Raw genomic sequence first — 24,638 nt, 5'->3', positions numbered from 1 at the left:
GCACGCACGCACGCACGCACGCACGCACACACACACACACACACACACACACACACACACACACACACACACACACACACACAAACATTCATACACATACACACTCAGTCCAAATGGAAACTCCCCCATGGGAAACTGTGGTGAGAGCCCACCTCCCCTCCCTCTGTATCCCAGTGGTTTTCTCCACCAGGTGAAACTATGTAAATAGCCCAGTGGACCCTTGTATGATATCTGTGTTAAAGGGGGGTCCGAAAAGTGCCTGATTTATGTTAGTTCTGTCGAGTGGCAATGTCAAGGGAAGAGAATTGATGCCCATCTGCAGCTGATGTCACAACTAAACCCTTCTCCTTCATGTGTGTGAAGTTGCATGCCACCTATGAACCAACCATTGAGCATATAACTGGATGTGTGCATCTTGTTTTGGTTGTATGTAGCTAGCTAGTTATTTAGATCATTGAAGACGATGAACTGATAACATTTGTACAGGCTGCTTTTTATAACGATGAATCGCTTGTTTATTTTCGACATGTGTAAAGAGTCCAAATGTTTTTGAATTGATTTCTCAGTACAGTATTTGTCGAGTAGCTTCTCCTCACCGTTTTTTTGGCTGAATCCCCCCAGAGACAATCCAGTAACAGTTACATTTTGTCTTGCAATATTTCATACTGCTGTTACAAGACATTACAATACTGCTGTTACAAGACGGATCAATATTTCATACTGCTCTTACAAGACGGATCAAGATAGAAGTGAAAAAAAGAAATGTCAATGAGTTTTGAAAAGACAAATCTGTGTTGTTTATTTCTTGTCTTGCTGCCCTGTTTTGTTGTTACCGTTTGTTTATTCTTATGCAAAGTCAGGCCTGTTCACTGTGGAAGCTATTTGCTCAATGGTTGAGGCTGCAGTTTGACCTCTGACCTCTGTTGGAACAAGACCTGGATCCAGCTGTTATTTAAAATACAGTCAGCTGCCTCTCTGGGATCAATTGAACCTTTTGCTCCTCTGTGGACCCAATAGGATTGACCCAAGGTGTGAACTCAGCCCATGTTGCACTGCAGTCAGACACAACCAAGCACTACAATTAACTAGACGATGAGTTGGTAGCTGGTCCTGGTCTGTTTGAATTTGTTGAACTTAAAGACGAAATGAACCCAACGGAACCCAAGTGCCGCGTGGGTCGGAGTCACGTTTCAGACTGAAAACAAAACTTGTCTGAGATGACAGGTTGAGAGGCGGGCCATAGTAGCATGTCGATGATTTTATTTGACAATTCTGGGGACTGGATTTGGCTTTGGCCAATCCTGGCATGTTCCGCCGCCAAATCGAGTGGGATTCAGCGTGTTGTGACGCTGCGCAAGTTCGAGCCGCAGGCAGCCAGCTGTGCAGTGCAGTGCAGCCTGCCGGCCTGGGATCTCCAAGGGGCCGGGGTCTGAATTCGGCCTTAACTATGTTAACTAACATTAACCTGGAATGCGATTTTAACAAGCCAGTTACATTTCTTTGCATTCTTAGACATTACCGTTTGCTTATTTTGTATGTTACATACAATTGGCCAAGTTATTAGTTAGTTTGTAGGCTAGAAATTCTGCCAGGTTAGACACTAGGCGCCATTTTCTCCTTCATTTGGAGGAGAAAATTCTCCTGAAATGAAGATTAACAGCTGCCATGTCGTGATATGATTGCTCGAAATGGGGTAGAAATCTGATGGTACTATGTGACGTCAGCAAACTGTAGATTACTGTTATGAATGAAATCTTGAAAAATGAACTTTTGATGTGAAAAAGTGTGGAAAATGAAAGAAATTTGATTTTTGTGATTTTTTTTGGCAAACATTATTAAATAGGTGCACTGAATACCCAGATATTTGAACTAAAAGAAAAGAAAAATCATTTTTGGGTTCAGCTCGTCTTTAAGAGCAGTTCCCTGTGGAATGTGTCTCACCACGAAACCCCTTGGTACAGTATGAACTTATTTATTTTCTATTTTGTTTGCTTTTATAACGAATAAACCTGTAATGAATGAGACTACGGAAATTGTGTGTTTTAGGCTGAATGTTTAATTTGGTTTAAAAAAAGGGGAGCGCATTAAACTTTGACCACAGTTTCTACAATATCACATGATTTATTCCCATAAAAACTACTTGACAAGAACAGGGTCATTAATTGTTTAGCCTATTTTACAATTAAATGCAAAAAGCACTGACATTTATTTTGACAACACGATGGAAATCTAACATACACTGGCAAAAGGAAAGAAAACTTTCACAAGTACGAGGTTGGGTTTCCCTGAAGCATCTTGCCCAAAGTCAATCACCTTCCTACTGAAAGCCAATTGTAGGAAGATGACCTGAGTGCCAACAGTCCAGTCCTGGTAGTGAAGGAGCTGGTTTCTCTGTGATCCCACCATCCACCACAGCTGGATCAGATGTATTTATTTCTATAAAGGCCAGATCTGATCTTCTCATGGTCGTATAATCAGAGAGAAAAAAACGATGGAATCTCATTTTCCCTCATCAGAGTTGTGGCACAGAGTAAAATAAATCAGAATCTGTGTCAAATCGGGTCATATTTGTGTTATTGTCAAGAGCAATAGAACGGATAGGGAGGTGTACTCCCACAGAAAGGGTTATACGCAGGTTGTATATCTGCATCAACTTTACCACTGCTTAGTGCTTTAGATGCTTCAGAAAGTCCAGTTCTGAGGCAGAAGACGAGACTCCAGCAAGACACAACCAGAGCTCTCGGCTCAATTCACACAGGAGCACAACAGACTTTGAACCCTCTTTTCTGCACAGGCTGAGCTTTTTTACATTTTCTCATCAACAGGGAAAATCAAATAAACAATGTTCCTCGTCAAGACAAGGTCTGTAACAGAGTAATTTTTTTTTTATCACATGTGCATGAGAAAATCTTACAAAAATGGTTTGGCCATTGATTTTTTGCCTTTATTTAGATAGGACATAGTAGGCAGACAGGAAAGGTGGGGAGAGAGAGGGGATGACAAAGGACCTCGGGTCGGATTCCCGCGTCGGCCGCGGGTTCGAAGGACTGAGGCTCCGTGGCACGCGTGCTACCAAGTGAGCCACACACGGCCATTGATTTTTAGAATGCTTGACCAAGTCCCAGAATAACAGTAGAGGATATTACATGTTTGCAGGTATCACTGACAACATGGTGTCGATATGATACAACCTGGCCGAACTGTCAGCTCTGGTCACACTGTGCAGCATTCACTTCATCTTGTAGTCTTCGGGTCTGAGGAGAAAACACAAAACACATTCATGGAGAAAGCACGGAAAACATCTGATTAGAACAAAAAAACACAGAGAAAATGACAGATGAAGAAACCACACAGATCATATCTTTTCTTTTCAAAAGGAGACCAGACAGAGCAGCCTCTTTCTGTATTTTTTCCTCTTTAATTTAGAGCAGAGATTGAACGAGACAGATATTATCAGTGAATGGCCTATTGGTTTTGATAAAAAGCAGAAAAATGTTATTATCAAGTATAATAGCTCTGCCATCAACTACAGCGCTACATTAATGTTGTCGCTTTTCTATGTCTGAGCACATGTTTGTGTACTGAGTGTGGGGCCTTTTATCCAATCAGATTCAGCGAAGCAATACAATATTTTACATCTACCCATGGAATGTGAGCTTTTTCTATCCAATGGAATGAATAGCAACCTAATTTCTTTTAAAATGTAGATTTGATTCCATAGTGTAGCACAGCTGAAATCTGGAAACAAAGTTTATGAAAGCGGTTGAAGATACACGCGTCACTGAGGCAGGAGTAAAAACAAACGTTGATAGGCATGGATTGAATAATATGGAATAGCAAACCATGCGCATGGAATAGTAACCCGTGCCGTTGAATTATTAATTAGTGCGCACGGAGTCCTAAACCATGCCCACAGATTAGTCATATGTATATTGAGAACGTCAAACAGACACCACAGCGGCCCACAGTGTTGCATATACAATTTAATTAACATGCTTTTTCATCAAGCATGATTTATAGGTGAGTAAATTGGTTTCATTAAACACATATTGCATCATAAATTAGACCTACTGATGTGATTAATCAATGGTTATGGTTCACATACAGCGGTATCCACTTTCATTTGCATGTATGGCCTAATGGCTATTACAGCTCACTATATGTATGCCAAGCAGTGTGTAATGGCTCTGGCTCACTGTGTATAGGCCCATTTGATGTTGTCACTGTAGTTATTAACATGTGTGCATGGTTTACTAATCCATGTTCACGGTTTAGAAGTAAATTGTAAGAAAACAGTGGCCACTGATTTCCCATCTTTTGTGTGTGTGTGTGTATATCAGGTGACCCCCTGGTGTAGGGCTTGATACTATATCGATATCGTGATATGAGTGTTTATGAGTGTGTGTGTGTGTGTGTGTGTGTGTGCACGCATGTGCTTGCGTGCGTGCGAATGTGGGGAGGGAGGGAAGCGGGTGCTTATCCAATAATAGTATTTTGCCGCCGCTACTGCTCCAAGGATTTCTGAGAGAATATTAACTATGTGTTTAATAAATTGCAACGATTGAATGGCACTCGATGACCTAAACCCTCGACCCTGACACACACAAACACATTTGATCACAAAAACGGAATAAAAAGGGCTCCGAGTGAATATTAATAACAAAGCTAAGGCCCAAGTCTTAAATAAAGACCCAGGATTGGCTTGACCTTGACGACCGCACAGCGACAGGCCTGAGCAGCCGCACTGATTGGCTGAGGAGATTGGAGCAGTAAACTATAAGAAACGGCTCATTTATCACCATGCACACACGCTCTGACAGCAATAAATGAGCACATATAGATACTATATGCATGGGTTCACATACACACACAGGATGAAGTCTGAATGTAAAACAGTCTTTTTTAAGCTTTTTCTGAAAATTGCGTTAAAAAAACGCATTTACGCTTTGAAAATCATAAAAAGTGGTCCTCATTTGTGAAGATTATCTTGCTGAACACAAAGTCCGCTGTTTCATACACTTTTGTTAACCAGAGACCTTATTTCAAGCATTAACCAAAATCCACATACAAAGCTGCAGGTACTCTACAGAGGTGTTCCACATGTGTGAAAGAAACATGTCTAACTGCACAGGACTCACAGCAGTATGCTTCATACACAACCACATGTCATCTCATCTATCTATTTCATCAGATGGACAACAAAACATTTGATTTGATCATTGTAAATACACTTTTCATTTTATTTAGTTCTTTAGTACTGTTCACTTTAATTCGGCTACTTCTTATTTGAAGATTTCTTTTTCAAGCTTCAAGTTTCATTTATTAAAATTTGACTAGGCAGGGTACAACAGTATAAAAACACAGTTTTTAAACAGTGAGTGATCCGGAAATGTATCAAAACTTTACAGTGATCAATCATCATAGACAAAAGCTATGAATTTAGCAACATGAAACCCTTAAATAAATAGGTAATTTAAGTAAGCTAAATAAGATCAAAGTAATTTATAATCACGCCTTTCACTCAAAGATGGAAGAGAAGAGGATGGAATTCCAATGATTTCTGAAATTAAGAATAGCGGTAGGCAGAGATGGGAACTAACTAAGCACAAATACTTACTGTACTTAAGTAGGATTTTCAGGTATCTGTACTTTACCGAGTGTTTATTTCTCTGGCAACTTTTTACTTTTACTCCCTACATTTTAACACAAATAGCTGTATCCTTACACTTTTAAAACAGGCATGTTACTTTACTTTTTTCTGATGTTTCCCCCCATTTTCTCCCCAATTGTACTTTGGCCAATTTCCCCCTGCTGTCCCGGTCAGGATGGGCATGTAAACTCTAATGTGGTGACTCTCATCAGTGAAGCATGGTGGTGGTGCTAGTGTTATGGCATGGGCATGTAAACTCTAATGTGGTGACTCATCAGTGAAGCATGGTGGTGGTGCTAGTGTTATGCCATGCATGGGCATGTAAACTCTAATGTGGTGACTCATCAGTGAAGCATGGTGGTGGTGCTAGTGTTATGGCATGGGCATGTAAACTCTAATGTGGTGACTCTCATCAGTGAAGCATGGTGGTGGTGCTAGTGTTATGGCATGGACATGTAAACTCTAATGTGGTGACTCATCAGTGAAGCATGGTGGTGGTGCTAGTGTTATGGCATGGGCATGTAAACTCTAATGTGGTGACTCATCAGTGAAGCATGGTGGTGGTGCTAGTGTTATGGCATGGGCATGTAAACTCTAATGTGGTGACTCATCAGTGAAGCATGGTGGTGTGTTATGGCATGGTGGTGGTGGTGGTAGTGTTATGGCATGGTGGTGTGTTATGGCATGGTGGTGGTAGTGTTATGGCATGGTGGTGGTGGTGGTGGTAGTGTTATGGCATGGTGGTGGTGGTGGTGGTAGTGTTATGGCATGGTGGTGGTGGTGGTGGTGGTAGTGTTGTGGCATGGTGGTGTGTTATGGCATGGTGGTGGTAGTGTTATGGCATGGTGGTGGTGGTGGTGGTAGTGTTATGGCATGGTGGTGGTAGTGTTACTGTTATGGCATGGTGGTGGTAGTGTTATGGCATGGTGGTGGTGGTGGTAGTGTTATGGCGTGGTGGTGGTAGTGTTATGGCATGGTGGTGGTAGTGTTATGGCATGGTGGTGGTGGTGGTAGTGTTATGGCATGGTGGTGGTAGTGTTACTGTTATGGCATGGTGGTGGTAGTGTTATGGCATGGTGGTGGTGGTGGTAGTGTTATGGCGTGGTGGTGGTAGTGTTATGGCATGGTGGTGGTGGTGGTGGTAGTGTTATGGCATGGTGGTGGTGGTGGTGGTGTTATGGCATGGTGGTGGTAGTGTTATGGCATGGTGGTGGTGGTAGTGTTATGGCATGGTGGTGGTAGTGTTATGGCATGGTGGTGGTGGTAGTGTTATGGCATGGTGGTGGTGGTAGTGTTATGGCATGGTGGTAGTGTTATGGCATGGTGGTGTGTTATGGCATGGTGGTGGTAGTGTTATGGCATGGTGGTGGTGGTAGTGTTATGGCATGGTGGTGGTGGTGGTAGTGTTATGGCATGGTGGTGGTGGTGGTAGTGTTATGGCATGGTGGTGGTAGTGTTATGGCATGGTGGTGGTGGTGGTAGTGTTATGGCATGGTGGTGTGTTATGGCATGGTGGTGGTGGTGGTAGTGTTATGGCATGGTGGTGGTAGTGTTATGGCATGGTGGTGGTGGTGGTAGTGTTATGGCATGGTGGTGTGTTATGGCATGGTGGTGGTGGTGGTAGTGTTATGGCATGGTGGTGGTGGTAGTGTTATGGCATGGTGGTGGTGGTGGTAGTGTTATGGCATGGTGGTGGTGGTGGTAGTGTTATGGCATGGTGGTGGTGGTGGTGGTGGTAGTGTTATGGCATGGTGGTGGTGGTGGTAGTGTTATGGCATGGTGGTGGTGGTAGTGTTATGGCATGGTGGTGGTGGTAGTGTTATGGCATGGTGGTGGTGGTAGTGTTATGGCATGGTGGTGGTGGTAGTGTTATGGCATGGTGGTGTGTTATGGCATGGTGGTGGTGGTAGTGTTATGGCATGGTGGTGGTGGTAGTGTTATGGCATGGTGGTGGTGGTAGTGTTATGGCATGGTGGTGGTGGTAGTGTTATGGCATGGTGGTGGTGGTAGTGTTATGGCATGGTGGTGGTGGTGGTAGTGTTATGGCATGGTGGTGGTGGTAGTGTTATGGCATGGTGGTGGTGGTAGTGTTATGGCATGGTGGTGGTGGTGGTGGTGGTAGTGTTATGGCATGGGGCATGTATGGCTGCCAATGAACTGGTTCCCTTGTACTTCTTGATGATGTGACTGCTGACAAAGCAGCAGGATTGAAGTGTTTGGGGCAATATGATCTGCTCATATTCAGACAAATGCTTCAGAACTCATTGGACAGGGCTTCAAAGTGCAGATGGACAATGACCCGAAACATACTGCGAAAGCAACTAAAGATCACTCTACTGCCTTATTGCTTGTTGTGTCTTTTGTTGTTTTTGCACTCATATGCCCTGTTATATTTGTACTATGTTGTAAATGGAGTCCACAGCACAAGAATTTCACACGTGATACTTGTACCACGGAGTGACAATAAAAATCTTGAATCTTGAATCTTGAAGAGTGTTTTAAGGCAAAGAAGTGAAATGTTCTGCAATGGCCAAATCAATCACCTGAGCTGAATCCAATTGAGCATGCATTTCACTTGCTGAAGACAAAACTGAAGGGAAAATGCTCCAAGAACAAGGAGGAACTGAAGACAGTTGCGGTAGAGGGCTGCCAGACTGAGCATCACCAGGGACAAAACCCAACTTCTGGTGATGTCTATGGGTTTCAGACTTCAGGCTGTTATTGAGTCACTGCAAAGGATTTTCAACCAAGTATTAAAAGTGACAATTTGATTTATGATTATGTTATTTTGTCCAATTTCTTTTGGTCCCTTAAAAAAGGGGGCCACGTATAAAAATGGTTGTAATTCCTACACCGTTCACCTGATTTGGATGTAAATACCCTCAAATTAAAGCTGAAAGTCTGCACTTAAAGCGAATCTTGATTGTTTAATTTAAAATCCAGTGTGGTGGTGTACAGAGCCAAAATGAAGAAAATGGGTTGTCCAAATTGTCCAAATATTTATGGACATGACTGTACTTTTTACTTTTATACTTCTTTATTACTTTTCAGAGACTGTACTTTTGTGTGTGTGATGTAGCAAATAATTCTCAGCATATGTTTTGAGCTGTTTGGAGAAGCAGATGGGGGAGTTGACCACATTAGAACCACTGAAATGGCCTCAGGTAAACTGTCAAGTGTGAGTTTACCAATCTGACTAACAAATAGTTACATAATATGCATTCACAATGCTGTGCCTATGTGGTACAAGCATCCACCAAATGACATACCCACACCGGAGGGACTAGGCTACATGCCTCTGGGCATCTGGAGATCCCCCAAGAGGACATTGAGGGACTTGTTGGGGGAAAGGCGGTCTGGGCTGCTCTGCTGCCAATGTGACCCTGAAGCGGATAAGCAGCAGGAGGATGGATGGATGGATGGATGGAGAGATGTTAAGAGACTAGTACTGAGCAGGTGGGAGGGAGAGCGATCCAGTTGTCAGAGAGACGCAACTAGACTACATTATCATGCTAGAAAGCCACGGGTCACGCTCAATGTCAGTCTCATCTCCCACCAGAAACGACTTCACTCAGAAAAGCCATGAATCTGATTATGCCGAATAACAGATGCTCCCTCGCTCGCGCCCCTCAAACACATCGAGTACGTGCAAGTCAGAGTCAGCTTTTAAAAGAACTGCTGGATAAAAGAGTTGATTTTCACATTGATGCCCATGTGCCAATCAGTTTGGCGGCAATGTCAGCTGTCAATTACAATGACATAAATAAATAAATAAATAAATGGTGAAATATTAGGGATACAAAGTTTCTGCAGGACACCAATATTATTATCAACAACTTTATATATATATATACACATATATACATGCGCACACGTACGCACGCGCACACACACACACAGACACACACACAGACACAGACACACACACACACACACACACACACACACACACACACACACACACCAGCTATCAATTTAAAACAGAGCTGGGGGAAAAATATGTCTGCTAATGTGAGCCCAGTTTGCCATAGTGGAGTATATTAAGTATATAGTGTATTTTAACAGATATAGCAAGTAGGCAATGATCATAATGAGATGTGTGAGATGGTGCACAGTTCAACATCACCCCCTTCTGGTCTCTCCTGGTTAGTACAGGACTCAAATAAATGAAACTAACCCAGTAATACAGTGTGCATGTGTGTGTGCGCCGTGTGTGTATGTATCTACGTACGGTGTCCACAGCCTGGGGAAGGCATCTATCTCCTCCTGGGTGTACTCGTTGAGTCTCCTGGGGATTTCTCTGGGCTGAGGCAGCTCCTCCGTCAGGTTGGCTAGGATGTCCTCTGGTAGCTCCTGGTGAGGAGGAGGAGAGAGAGTGAGAACAGGAGAACGAAGAAGAATTTGAAGGAGGCGCCAGCTGCACCCCGGATCTCCTACTCCAACACGCATTAATATTCATGACTGATACAGGTTGAAGTAGTGAGCAGGCAAATGGTTCGGACTGAATACCAAGATTAGCAGCAATCACGAAACACCTAAAAACTCTATTTGGGTCTATATTCGTGGGTGACATTACACTGAGTTAGCTGTTCACACTTCGGAATTGCTGAAGGGACTACGGATGCTCATGAGGCTCGGGGTGGCTGTCTACTTGAAATTAGGCATGTAGGCTTACAATTCTGCTGCTGGATATCAAGCCAAGCCAGGGCCAGGCTAAATTATTTAGTTTAATTTAGTTTAATTATTATACTGTAGTTTTTGACTTGGGCATACCTTTCTTTCTTTCTTTCTTCCTGTATGTGCGTACTTTGAGAAATTGAGAGTCCAATTCCGTGGAGTAGTATGTGTACATACTTGGCCAAAAAAGCTGAATTAAGGTACAGCACAAAGAGCCGATTTTCTGCTTTTGCCACCCATGGATGGAGGTAACTAAGCAATGAATGCTCTCAAACAGAGAATTTCCTGTACAGTCAGTGTTAATATTTAACAGGGTAAATGATTGTTTTGCATAGATTTTGGGTGCTATGATGCATGAAGCTGGCTGCAATGTAATGTTCAAACAATCCAGATGAAATGATGTAAGTATAATTGTCAGTTAATGTTGCAATACCATTAGCTTGTACAGACTGAGAGACTCGAGTGCCTGAAAAGATATGAGCGGAGCCCAGCAGACTGACTGAGTGGAGGCCAGCAGACTGACTGGGCTCGCTAAATGAAACGTCAGTAACAATTCGCCAAGAAGGACCGCGCCCTCTTGAGTAAACTGACACTGTAGCAAATACTGATCTCTCAGTCGCTGTTGTCTAGTGACTACAAAGCAGCAGTTGTAGTATTAATTATATACTATGTTTGGTCAAAGTAGCAGCCAGCCCAGCGGTAGCATAAAGGTTAAAGAAGCAGGCTTAGGGCTAATGTACACCGCCTCTGGAACAGATGCGGTACGGCTGCGAACAGACCCACACTCATGTAATCTGTCAGATGATCGGGATCTGACAAAAATACAACAGGTGTGTAATTTTTCCGTAACGCATGTATCGCCCATCAATTAACATGAGCGAGAGTCGATCCGGTAGTTTCACTGGATCCGCACTGCAATGTAGCTGTAACGCATCTGGTGTACATTGCCTGTTAAGGCCAGGACCTCCACACACCTCAAATGTCCAGACTGGCTGAGAAAATCTAGGTAATGAGAAGAAATGATGCTGTCTCCTCCCTCAACAGCAATGGTTACGGTGCTCTTGAGCAAGGCACTTAGCCCATAAGCAAACAGTGGATGGCTATGGGTGTCCTAGGCAGCTCCTAGATATGAATTTGTTTTAAATGTATGTGTGAAGCAGCTGAAAAAGAGCATATGAGTACATGTACCAAAGCTTATCCTTGATTAATCAAGGTCAGGAAAATGGATTGATATTGACTGATACATGCTCTCTCTCTGTAAAAAGTAAAACCTAAACAATCTTTGATGAGACGACATGTCCAGGATGAAGGGACAGCTGGTAGACTAGTCGGCACAGAGACAGGGAGACAGAGTGGACGTACGTCTTCAGGGAAGATGTGCAGCCGCTGCATCATGGTGCGTCTGAGCAGGTTCCTGGGCAGCATGCCGTAAACTGCTAACTTCACGATCTGGTGGGAGGAGGAGGAGGCGGGACAGGGAACAAGGTTACAACATGCCCTGCCTGGGGAAAAGCAAGGGAGTTTGATCAGAGGGAGTCCAGACAGTCGGTTACTGTTTCTAGGAATAAAGAGTCAGTCAGTGACAGTGTCCTACAGCAACTTTACATTATCCAGCTTTTCCCTTTCCTTTTGTCTTTAACTGACAGCCGAGTCGACATTTTCGTCCATGTATAGAAATAGTTTTCTGGCTGCAGGACAAGCCAACCGATTGGTTTGAATGGGAAAACCAACTGGTTTCTTCTGTTTAAAAAAAAAAAAAAAAGTGTCTGGAGATGCAATGTTTCTGAATGTGAGGACAAACATATTCGCTATAGATGCTGGACAGAGGCAGCGCTGACAAATCATTCATCTGTCCTCCAATTACAGTTCTACATCTTCTCTCTCCACCCCTCAAAACCTCAAGCAAGCACCATCAGGGCACAGGTATGTGGTCCCAGGCTGGATTTAAACCTGCATCTGCAAACAGCCAATAACAGAAGATCTTTATTTGCTGGTTTACAAGGGTCACTTGCCTACTTCTTATAGTCCCACATACTGTAGTCAAGTCAAGTTTATTTGTATAGCCCAAGTTCACAAGCATGTCTCAGAGGGCTTCACAGAGAATGTTATGTCAATAAACAGGATTGAACAATCTTATAGGGGGGAGAGAGGGGAGCAAAAGAAGGGAGAGAGCAGTGAGTAGGGAGGAGGGGGAGGAGAGAGAGAGAGCAGATCAAGCAGGGTATACTGGGCCTGGGCGATACGGTTGGAAATCAAAATCACGATAATCACAGGGGTCAGTTTCAATACATAACAATGTATATCACAAAATGGTGTATGTAAGCAAAGGCACATTTAGTCATCCAATTATCATATATTATAATTACCTGGCAATTGTCATATTATCACATAACAAGAACAATTCTAGTACACTAGGTCCACCACGCTGAAAAGGCCTACAAACACTTGCTGTATCTTGGACGGTCCCGTTGCTACCACGCAACATAATCACTCCTCCTGGACCGTAGTGCTCATGCTGAAGAGCCCGGCAAGCAGAACATGAGCTCAGTCCGTGACGTGTTCCTCTGATCAAAGTTTAAATCTGAACAGGAGTCGTGCGCGTCGTGCAGATAAGAGGGAGGATGGGCTATTATTTGGACTCGGCTCGTCAAATGCAGTAAGTGATCACACAGCATTTGAAGCAATAAGAAGCACGGCAGTGATGAAGTGAGATTGCAGTGAAACAGATTGAGACTTGCCATTCTTTAGTGAAACACTAGCACACCACGTATCTGTGGTCAAAAACACAGCTTACACAACACAGTGTATACATCATTACTTTGGAAACTAGATCCAAGTGTGGCACCTCAAGCTTAAGAGCTGTGAACTCAAAAAGTGATGTTGCACATCTGAACTGAATGGCCTTACATGGGCCTGACACTGTAAAACATGACTTCAGTTTGCATGTCACATGACTTCAGTTTGCATGTCACATGACTCTCTATTTCACTCGTTTGTGTCAAAGCCAAGATGGCAGAACATTGGGAGGCAATTGGCAGTGGCTGCTAATATGTCAAGTATTTAGGTCACATCCAATAGAGCTGAACAGTCAAGTGACATTTCTTGCCCCGGAAGTGAGTTCCCCATTCATTTTCTCCATAGACATTTAGAAAAATCCTTATATAACGAGTTTTTAAGGCTGGAACCAAGCCAACCCGTGACCTACTGAATCGTGAGCGACCATAAAACATTTCAGTTGGAGCAAAAACATAAAATAACATCTGTATTTTTTGTTTTTGAATGGGAAACTCACTTCCGGGGCAAGAAATGTCACGTGACTGTTCAGCTCTATTGGAATGCAATTATCACTGTGTGTGTGTGTGTGTGTGTGTGTGTGTGTAGCAAGCAAGGCTCTACTTTTCAAAATGAAGTCCTCACCCCAAAACCATGCAACACAACCAAAAGCCAGGAAATGTCCTTCAATTGACTTTCTCATGCTGATGTTCAGAACCCCCAAGCACTGCCATCATGACCACAAATCCACCAGTTTAATCCCATTTCTCTACACTTCACATTAATATGCAAGAATAGCACACATGAAGGGAGGGATAAGTGTCAAACCAGTAAAAAATCTCTTCTGCATAGTATGGCAGAGGGAGAAATTAGACTAATCTCTATGAATTGCCAGTGTCCTATTTGAGATTTTGGAATATGTTTTGTGCAAGTATTGGGAAAAGGGAGAATACTCATACAGGAAATGACACTTACAGCTTTTGGGTCCTTTAGGTGGAGCTGGGCAGCTGTGACCTGTTTGAATCCACCTGGATACCTTTGGAAAAGAGAAATAATGCTTAGCTTGTGGTAGTGCTGCACGATTTGGGGGAAAGGTGCGATTAGCGATTATGGTGGACAATATTGCGATTTGCGATTGTGATTGCGATATAATAAACAAATGATATCTAGGGATGTGCCGGCATGAGTTTTTGACTGTATGATAACCTTGGACAAAAATACCATGGTTTCACATATCACAGACTAAAATACATGAAATATATTACAATTTAAAATATATTAAAACTAAATAAATAAAACAATTTGAAATAAAATTATCTTTACAAAAAAATAAAACATTTTGAGACATTTGCCTGTCCCAAACATGTAAAAAAGAAACAACAGAAAAATAGAAACTGCACTGTGTTACAGCACATAGAAGCTTGCTCAGACTGCAAAGTTAGTTACATGTCTGTCCAGTAATACAATGATACACCCCGTTTATTTATTTTGTAGCAACAGATGGCCTTAAACGCCACACTCACGTGACGCTTCTTGAGAGAGAGGTGAGGTAACGTGCATCTGCAGACTTTATCGAGGGACCATGAAGGCGTCATGTGACAGGCTGACAGTTAAGTCTGGATGTGCTGCTGCTGGCAGCTGCGACAGTGTTTTGCTGCTATCAACCTTGTTAATCTCGCTATATTCTTCATCACAGCGGGTCATTACCCACTGTGCACTTAATCTTTATCTTTATTGTTTATTTGAGCAGGGACAGTACACAATAAATATATTGCACCAGAAATAGCTAAGAGCTCATTTGCATCTGTAGTCCCTGGGCGCACAGAGTCCTGTGCGCACACAGTACATAAAAAAAAAATGATGATACTTACTATTAGCAAGGTACAACAGTACAACAGTACAACAACAGTAAAATAGAACACAGAGGTAGATAGCAATCCCCTACGATCACTTATGGTGTATTCACACCTGTAGGTCGTTTGCTTTGTTCCGATTCAGGTACTTAATTGATACAATTGTTGCATTTGTGCCTTGGTTCGTTTGTGTTCACACAGCCACAAATGAAACGGTCCAAATAGTATTGTCAAACTTCCTGGATTGGCCAGCAGAGACTCTGATAGGCTAATAGCCTCTCGGGATGGACAAAATAATTCCCAGAGATTTTCCTATATGATTATAAAAATGCGTTTTGTTAGACCTACATTTTAGGCTATGTCGGGCGTCCGCCTTGCGAGGAGAGAGAGAGAGAGAGAGAAAGAAAGAAAGAGAGAGGGATCGGGAGAGAGAGAGAGGGAGAAAGTTCTTCATTTATTTATTAAGGTATGCTATGTAGCCTATGTAAGCCTATGTATTTATTTAGCCTATTTAGGCTATTGGGAATTTGGAGATAGAAGATCAAAGACCCTCGCAAATTCTGCTATTAGGCTACTATCACGGAGATGAGGATTAGCCGAGACATAGGCTATATGAACACCTGTCCTGTCAGGAATAAAATATTAATAAATAATTTAATAATAACGGACATTTCGAGGAAGACATGCAATCAGTCTGATTGTCTGATTGAACCAGACAATCTTATCACAAAGAAGGCTGGCTCTGATTACCACGATTTGTTTTCATTTATTGAATGGAGACCAGAGAGAGCGAGAGAGAGGGAGAGAGAGGGACGCACACAGGCAAAATCCTAGAGATTCAACACATTAACGTTGCTTCCCATGGTCCGAGGTAAGTTGATTGAGTTCAAACTGCTGATGTGATGATCCAAAAATCCCCCAAAGTTTATCGATGCAAGTCACAAGTTGCCAAAACAGGATCTGAAAGATGTTGTTTTTAAACGATAAAAATGTTCGTTCTTCAGGCCATTACGCACAGCACAGCTGACTACGGCAGCTGGTTTATCCAAAAATGCGCACCGTTTACTGCTGTTGTGGCGGATCGAGGTCGGCTCACGTTCTCACCACAAACGAACCGCACCAGAGTTCGTTTGGAAGCGGACCGAGACCACCCTTTCTTGGCGATCTCGGTCCGCTTGTTTTGTCCCGCATCCGAGTGCGATTGCTGTGTTCACACTCCCCCAAACGAACCGCACCAAGGGGGAAAATGCTCTCAGTTTCGGAACAACTGCTCCAAACGAGATAGGTGTGAATACACCCTTAATGAGGAGATGGTCAGAAATAAATCAATACACAACAACATGAGACCACACTAATGCCTATAGGTGGCCACAAGACTGACCCTCTCTCAGCCACTTCTTAACAGAGGATTTAAAAGCTTTGAAAGTACTGCAGCCTTTAATGACTGCTGGCAGGGTGTTCCACAGCCCGCCCGCTTTAACTGTGAATGCAGATTGACTGAATTTCGTGGATCTAAATGGCACGCAACAGTCCCCTCTAGTGGAAGCTCTTGTAGTTCTGACACTGGTGTTACGGTTTGTCACAAATTTGTTGAATGGGGGGGGGGGCAAGGCCGTGGAAGATCCTATACAACAAACAGACATTTGCCATCAACAGTAGGGATGTTCATTTTGAACAATTTCCATAATCGAAAATCGGGAAAATTAACGATCAATTATCGATAGCGTAATAATAATAATAATAATATATATATTTTTTTTTTTACTCTGGTCTGGTAATAACGTTGCGCGTTCTTCTCGGCCAGCTATAATGGTGATGCCGCTGTGTAGTAAGAATATCAGACACTAGCGCTGTGGCCAGGTAAACAAACATGTTACATGTCAGGTTACATCATGTAAGGCAATCGGCGTCTTCCAGCTTGGCTGACAGCACAAGAGTCAAATCAACAGGCCTGAGCCTCACTGAGGTCCGCAGACCGCTGGGTGCGTTTGTTTGTGTCCCCGGCGCATGCCGGTATGAATTCCCCATGTTTATAACAGTTTTGTTGGCACAAAGGCCCGTGCCCAGCCAGAAAACTAGAGACTATAAGCTCCACCTCACGTTAGTCGGCCGTGCAATGGAGTGGGGTGAGGAGGAACGAATTCCACCCAAACCTAGTCCGCAAAAAATAAATAAATAATAATAATAATAATAATAATCGATCAAAATTCCACATGATCGAATCAATTCCTTAATGATCAATTATCGATTTTCGATAATTGATGAACATCCCTAATCAACAGGAAATTCTCAAATGTTAGAAAGTTATATTTCTTGATAATGTCACAGTGATGATAGCTGTTAGTTTTTTTTATCCAGGACCTTCAATGCTTGCTTGAATAGAGTAAAGAGTGGCTGCGTCGTGCACTAGTTCTGTATACTGTAAGCACCTGCAGCTCTCTCCTTATTTTACTGACGTTCTCACTAATCACATGGCTGTTTACATGCGTTTCTGAACGGCTAGCTAGTTATTAGCATAGCTCGCTGTTAACGATCATGGTCATGGATGTTCTCTCTCTCCCTCTCGAGGGAGAGAGAGAACATCCATGATCCATGATGTAACCTTGCTGCGCATAACATTACTTATTTGCGGGAGTGGATGGGAGAAGTCTCCCGCTAGTGTTGATAACCAGTGTGATGGCAGAGAAACGTGTTTGCTGGGTGGCGTGTAACATTTAGAGGCACACACACACACACACTCAAAAAGACATGAAAATAATAATAATAATCGCACACTTTTGCGGTTATGTAATCGCACGTGCTGACATCGCGATTGGATTAATCGTGCAGCACTTGCTTGTGGATCTTTTACCTGACAAACTACACAGAACTTGGTATATTGCATTATAGATGATGAGAAAACAGTATCACTTTAGCATCTCTGACATTTCTCTTGGATTCCACACATTTCAAATGAATAGGGGTGCTAAACTAGAGCTCCAACAATTAGTCGATTAATCGATCGACAGAAAATTAATCGGCCACTATTTTTTATAATTGATTAATCGCTTGGACTAATTTTAAGACAAAAATATTAAAATTCTCTCATTCCAGCTTCTTGAATTGAGTATTTTCTGGTTTCTTTAGTCTTCTATGACAGTAAACCTGGGTATCTTTGGGTCGTGGGCTGTTGGTCAGGACAAAAGAAGACATTTGAGGATGGCATCTTGGGCTTTTGGGAAAAAGTGATTGTCATTTTCCACCACTTTGTGACATTTTATAGAGCAAACCACTCATCGATTAATCGGGAAAATAATGGACAGATTAAGCGATAATGAAAATAATCGTTAGTTGCAGCCCTATAGTGCATATACAAAACAGTGCTCCTATAATGCAAAGACAGAGGAAATTAAATTACCATACAATAAAATCATCCCAGCAGTTACACCGTTTGTACTAACACTTCCGAGGAAGACATTCAATTGATGAATATATAAAAGATATAAAGCCAGCATTCGATTTCTGATTCTGCACTTGTGTTTAATGAATGACAGTCAGTATTTGATCTATTCCAGACAAAGAAACTGCTTGGAGACTGCAGCTTTTTATTGCACATCAAAGGCTTTTCAGCAGCTAAAGGACATCTGGGCCTCTGATGCAAACGTCAGCGCAGAATAATTACAGGGCGGCACCCTTGCCCTGTATCCCACCCACACAAAACTATACAGAAGAACCTGGATTGTTTACACATTAGTTAATAGGTCATCATCATCATTAGTTAATACCACATCACATGACCCTAACGCAGGGGTGGGCAATAATTTTTCATGGGGGGCCACATGAGAAACCCAGATTGTTGCCGGGGGCCGAACCGCTTCGGCGCAAAATATTTTGGGCATTTGAAGCCAGGTTTAGAGGAATAACTCATTTTAAATTAACAGTTGTGATGTCATTATTCAGTCTTAACCACCAATATTTGATCCTTTTCTCACTCACTCCTATGTCACCACCTGCTCTCCCTGCAGGGTTAAATAAATCCAAAACCAATGAGTTAATTATTTAAATTTTTACTTCAATGTAGAACAGTCATTTCTTACACATGAGATTACTTTTAGCCTTTTAGTCATAAAGATTATTGAAAGATATTCCATATTCCAGACTGAATTGCTATAACAGAAGTGGAGTATTGGCATGAATGACATGAACATTTGGACACTTATTCAGCAGGTATCTTGCATGTTGCGTTCAGGTGCACTGTAAAAGAAATTTGTTTTGCAATTCCAGCACGGGCCACACACGGCCGGCCGCCAGTTGCCCAGGTCTGCCCTAACGGTTAACCCTGGGTTTGCAGGTGGGCAAAACTGGTACTATTATTCAGAGATTCTTTAGCATCAGCACAGGGCACAGGTAGACAGGGAAACAGGAATGCTCTTGTGAGGTAGTTTGTATTTTTACCCAGTGTGTGATGAGTAGACTTTCTGCTCCCATTTGTTCCCAGAGAAGGCAATGTGTCTGCTGTTCATTAGGACAACATGGTCGCCACAGTCACCTGCACAGAGAGGAAGAGGCATTTTCACTCAGATAAGATGGACAAGACAGCTGATGTCTTTGCAAATAATTTGTATTGTTTGTTAGAGCCTGCTTGATCGTGCCAGGTATGTTGTACCCATGCATCGCATATAAAACTACCCTAAAGTGACTTTTAAATTCTTTCCTGTGACTCCTCAAAATGTTTTTCACTTTTGACCTGGAATTTCTGGAAAAGTCCTACATACTGAAAACAACTATTTTTGCCCAGGTTTTTTACAGAGAGACAGATAAACAGACATGGCTAGTTAGTCTGCTGCTAGTCTCAACGCCAGACCCATGAGAGTTCTTACGCTGATACACTACGTTACTGCATGCTGTAGAGCTCTCTCTGGGTCTGGGACACTTTCCCTCAGCCGGTTGGTTATGGGAGGGAACCGTTCACTTGGCCAGTCTTATGCCAGTGATGGATTCAGTCCTCCCCAATCAGTAACGACCTGGCGCAGCCCATTTTTCGAACCGCTCTCTCATCGGTGCTACGACCTGTCATTCATTCAATTTCAACCCGCCTTCAAAAACCAGCAGTGGCTGTGAAGTGGCATAGACTCATTTATGTAGTATGCGGAGTGCAGCAATTCAACGTAATATTTGAGTCTGGGGGGGAGAGACTAGTCTGCTGCTGACTACAACAAAATATCACCCATGTGCTGGAGAACAGGAAGTGTGCTGGAGAACAGGAAGTGTGCCAGAGACAAAGACAAATAAAGGCTCATCCATCAAAAGCCAGAACAATGTTTTGAGAATGGTATACATGAATTTCATATCTATTCCTCTATCGCCATCATGTGGCCGTTCCATGCTAAAGCAAGACTCAGCTCAGGATTGAGCTGCCACAACCCCGCGGGCTGTAGTACGACGCTCGGTTAACAGATCCAAGATATCTTCCCTTTGATCTGGATTGACTAACCCCAACAATCGCAATCGAGCTAACCTGTCACACGAAGGCGGTTATCTACTCGGCCTGTCAACCCAGGATTTCCCCATCCAGCTTTGAGCTCGTGCACATGAAAACGCTCATGCATACAGTATGAGCTCATGCACACGAAAGAGGCGTGGTTTGTAACAAATAGCCAATCACATGTGACATGGACAGATCCAGAGACACACACTGTTTCATTTCCTCATTGATTCATTCAATCCGTCTCTAAGCGAGTATCTCTTTTTAAAGTCTATGATCAAAGCGCATCAATTAGCAGAGCTTTACATGTCAGAATCAAAATCCTTGTGGGATATTAGTTTGTTACTTAAAGACTATCTAAAGTTACCTATTTTATCAGCATATCAGTCATTTCTTTGAACAGCATTTTGTCTTCATAATCAAATATTCGCCTACTACCTGAATTCACCACCTTCAGCTCAATAAAACCTCTGAATGCCCTTTTAGGGAGGGGCGGTAATGTGGAATCCCAGTTTAAATTTACATTACGGTAAGTATAGTATAACCTCACGTCACCAGGCTCTCTCTCAAAGGAGAGAGAGATTGGTGGTGTGCATTAGTGGGGGCGGGTCTTGGGTCTTCCTCCCTAAGACCCGCCCCCAGTGGTGTTTCCGGTGGGTCTTCCGGTGGGGTTACCGCTTTGTGCCCCATAGAAAGATGGTTGTATATGGAGTTTGTTAATTGTATCTTTGTAGCTACATAGTTAGATTATGTGCATCACATTTATTTACGTTACTATGATGCCCTGTTTTCAGGGCAGAATTGTTTTTTTTAGCACAAACATAAAGCACAGACCGTTTCTGTTTCCGCTGGAAGACTATGGTGCGTTGGTGCCGGAAGATCGTGGTCCTACACTTTTGGCCCCAGACCAACATCAGTATGAAGCTTTAGACTCCACACGTATGGCTCAATTAATAAATATCTCTATCACTCATCATGATGTGATGGTCCCACTGAACAATCATTCCTCTAATCTTGGATATTATTATAATTCTGAGGAGCTACAGAATCAATGTAGAAAGTGATTTATTATCATTATTATTATTATTATTATTATTATTATTATTATTATTATTATTATTATTATTATTATTATTATTATTAGGCCAGATGATTTGGTTAAGATAAAGATGATCCCCATGCGGAAAGATTGTTACACACTACAGCAGAAGTGGGAATATGATTCAGCAGGGAACGATAGTGTATAGAATATAAATGCCAAAGTGTACCATAATAGCATAGAATTGGGCAATAAATAAATAAAATATCAAATATAAGCGGCAAAACCAGGGGTTCAAGCCTATTGCCCCCAAAGGGGCTTGCATATCTGTCATATCTGTCATTGGGCCAGTGGTATTTTTGGTTAGAAAAACAGGAAATGAGGTGTTGGTTATATCGCCAAACTTTGGTAGATTGGTGTAATTTTTTGTTTCTGAGTAGTGGGTGAGTTTTCTAGCCTAGGTGCCAAATTTGGTTAGTGTGGGCCTTAGGGTTTTTGAGATACACACAGTTTTACGGAAGGAAAATAATAATAATAATAATAATAATAATAATAAGATACAAACATAGCAAATACAATAGGGTTTCCAGCCCTCTTCGGGGGCTTGAACCTCTAAATATTCCTACAAGAAGACATAGACAATATAGATTTAATATAGGGTGATATAAGCCCTACTATTTCCTACTGACATTTTCAACACATGGCTATCGGAAAGAAATGGATAACTGAGTTCTTCTCTCTCATGAAGAACAAGTTATAGGACATGATAGGAATAATTTTCATTGATACAATAGGTAGATAGGTTAGGTTGGACACAATGAGGCTGTAAAAAGATTTTCTATTCATAAAGTCGCACTCATGTTCGGGGATGCCTGTAGCCGACATTGGACATTGAACCACACATACTGTTGGGAAACCAGTTAATTAAATGTTAGCGCAAATCATATGCAACACTAACATTAATCCATAAAAATATGGTCAATTAAGTATACTACCTGCTATATCTCCAATATAATGCTCTCTGACTGCGGTGTCGGGGAAGAGAACGTTGGCCAGGCTAGGCTCCATCATGAGCAATGACTCGCACCCACTCCACGGCGTGCTAGTCAAACACAGGAGCACGTTCAGTGAGAGGCTGATCCCACCTAGATGCAATACGGAGAGGCACAGGAAATCATTCCTGCCTGTGGCCATTGGACTCTTTAACGCCTCTCTTAAAAGAGAACCTTGGAGACGCTCACTCCCTGAGACTGAGCCAGCCGATAGGTTAACTGTGCCTGGCTGAGCCACGTGTAATGTAAAGGGCAAGCCGACTTAATATAAGTCCAGTGTGCAATAACTGCAATTATCACGTAATGTACATCACTTACTTACTTATTTTGATTACTTTATACGTACTCTACTTTATTTTTGCTTACTTATCGCATTTTACTACTGTTTATTTTATGCTATGTTGTGTTCTGAGTGCGAGCTACTGTAACCTGTCCCAATTTCCCCCCGGGGATCATTAAAGTCTTTCTGATTCTGATTCTGATTCTAATAATTTTGCATGGAAAACAACATGATTACATGTTGTCGTGCGAACAGCAATTCACTGTCAGTTAATTCTGAGCCATTGATAATGGTTTTCAGGTTTTTATTGTGATCTTAATTTGAATGCACTATATTTTCCATATGGGACCTGTGGGAATGGTGACTGCCTGTTTCCAGAGAATTGATTGGTCAGAAGGCAGGTCTTTCATGCATTTTGATCTAATCCGCTGAATTTAACCTCGTCCGGAGCAGGTTAGCTGTTTAGCACAAGTTGCCATGGTGTGATCTACCCCGGTATGAAGTGAACCACCGTCGTAGGATGGGAAACCCATGGTTAAACCTGAAGTTACCTCACTAACCCACTAATCTAGTGTAGTACAGTCAGGATTGTGGTTTAATATGTAAGAACCAGGGGGTTTATAGAGTTAGAAGGTTAGAAAGTTACTTGTGTAAGTGTATATGTGTGCTGTGTGACAGATCTCCTACTCACTCAGTGCATGGTAGATGGGTTTGTGTTTCCCCTGTAGACGAACTGAACACATGGCAGCTATCTTCCCAGGAGGCTGCATCCTGGCATCGATGAGGAACCACGAACGGGCGAAGGTTGCCCATTGCTGAATGGAGGGAGGGAGGGGGGGTAAATAAACTGCCATGATTGATACCATGATGATGACAGGGTGAGTGGGATGAGAGAGGAAAGAGGCATGAGACAGCAATGGCATGAGGCAAGGAGGAAGTTGGGTTCCTATTCAAAAATGTCATCACTGGAGACATGTGTAGCAGTTCTTCGGTCTCCTTTTCAGGTTTCCCACCGAGGTCCTGAGGAAAAAAATGCCATGGCTTTCCATAACTGACACGGCTTCCATAATCTACAAGCTGTGTATTCCTTACAGATGTGCTAATAATGATGTTGTTGATGGTGTTGTTTTTGGTCAGAAAAGCTCTAAAGGAGTAGGCTAAACAGTTGCTTGTTTTGTGGTGAAGCAGTATAGCACATTTATACAATTCATCAAATTCCCCGACACTGTCACAACCTCCTGATTTAACACCACCACCGTGTTAACCTGATTCTCCTTACAGAACATCACTTGGCATTGACAAACCATGTAATGTCACGCACATCGAAGCCATTCCGTTAGGCGCGCTAGCTAACGATAGCTGATATAACGATACAAGTCTGCAGTGTGAAGCGTCACTAACGGCACGTTAAATGCTGAGAGGAGTGTTTCACGAGACAGCGTGTAATGTGGATTGTGTAAATTACCTGTGAAGATCTAGAGAAACTCGACATGTTTGACTAGTAACACAATCACAGGTTTGACCCTGGCCGGCTCACATGGTCGCATGTAGATGACGCTGTCGCCTCTTTCTGGCAAGGAATCAACGAGGGAGGCGATTCTTTCCCATGATGGCGAAGGCTAGGCGAAGGTATGACCCGCTCCTCTCTGCCTCCTGGTTTGGCTGACTGCACTCGGCTGCTCTCGCCCTGCTTCCCAGGCGAGTCAGAAGTAATCTCAAACGAGCCTAACATATTTCATTCAATGTCACGATGCAGCAAAAAAAAGGGGGGGGGGGGGGAGTAGGCTACTGCCAAATTTCAAATTTCCGTTAGATGCAAGTTCCTACCCGGTTCTATTTTTGATGTTGCAC

At 42.6% G+C, this 24,638-nt stretch overlaps 1 protein-coding gene across 1 annotated transcript; it reads right to left on the bottom strand.

Moving 5' to 3' along the window:
* Window positions 1-2,813: 2,813 nt before the first annotated feature.
* On the bottom strand, window positions 2,814-24,334 carry mrpl13 (mitochondrial ribosomal protein L13). Its single transcript, XM_083635754.1, has 7 exons — window positions 24,253-24,334; window positions 23,479-23,602; window positions 19,387-19,480; window positions 14,075-14,135; window positions 11,690-11,776; window positions 9,882-10,003; window positions 2,814-3,254 (listed from the first exon to the last, which is right to left on the bottom strand). Exons 1-7 carry the CDS (start codon window positions 24,277-24,279, stop codon window positions 3,230-3,232), a joined length of 540 nt encoding a protein of 179 aa, XP_083491880.1. The 5' UTR covers window positions 24,280-24,334; the 3' UTR covers window positions 2,814-3,229.
* Between the last annotated feature and the right edge of the window lie 304 nt (window positions 24,335-24,638).

Source organism: Poromitra crassiceps (assembly GCF_964638095.1).
Source record: "Poromitra crassiceps genome assembly, chromosome: 1".
NCBI lineage: Eukaryota > Metazoa > Chordata > Actinopteri > Beryciformes > Melamphaidae > Poromitra > Poromitra crassiceps.
The sequence above is the reverse complement of the archived record's forward strand: the minus strand, read 5'-3'. Positions and strand labels throughout refer to the sequence as shown.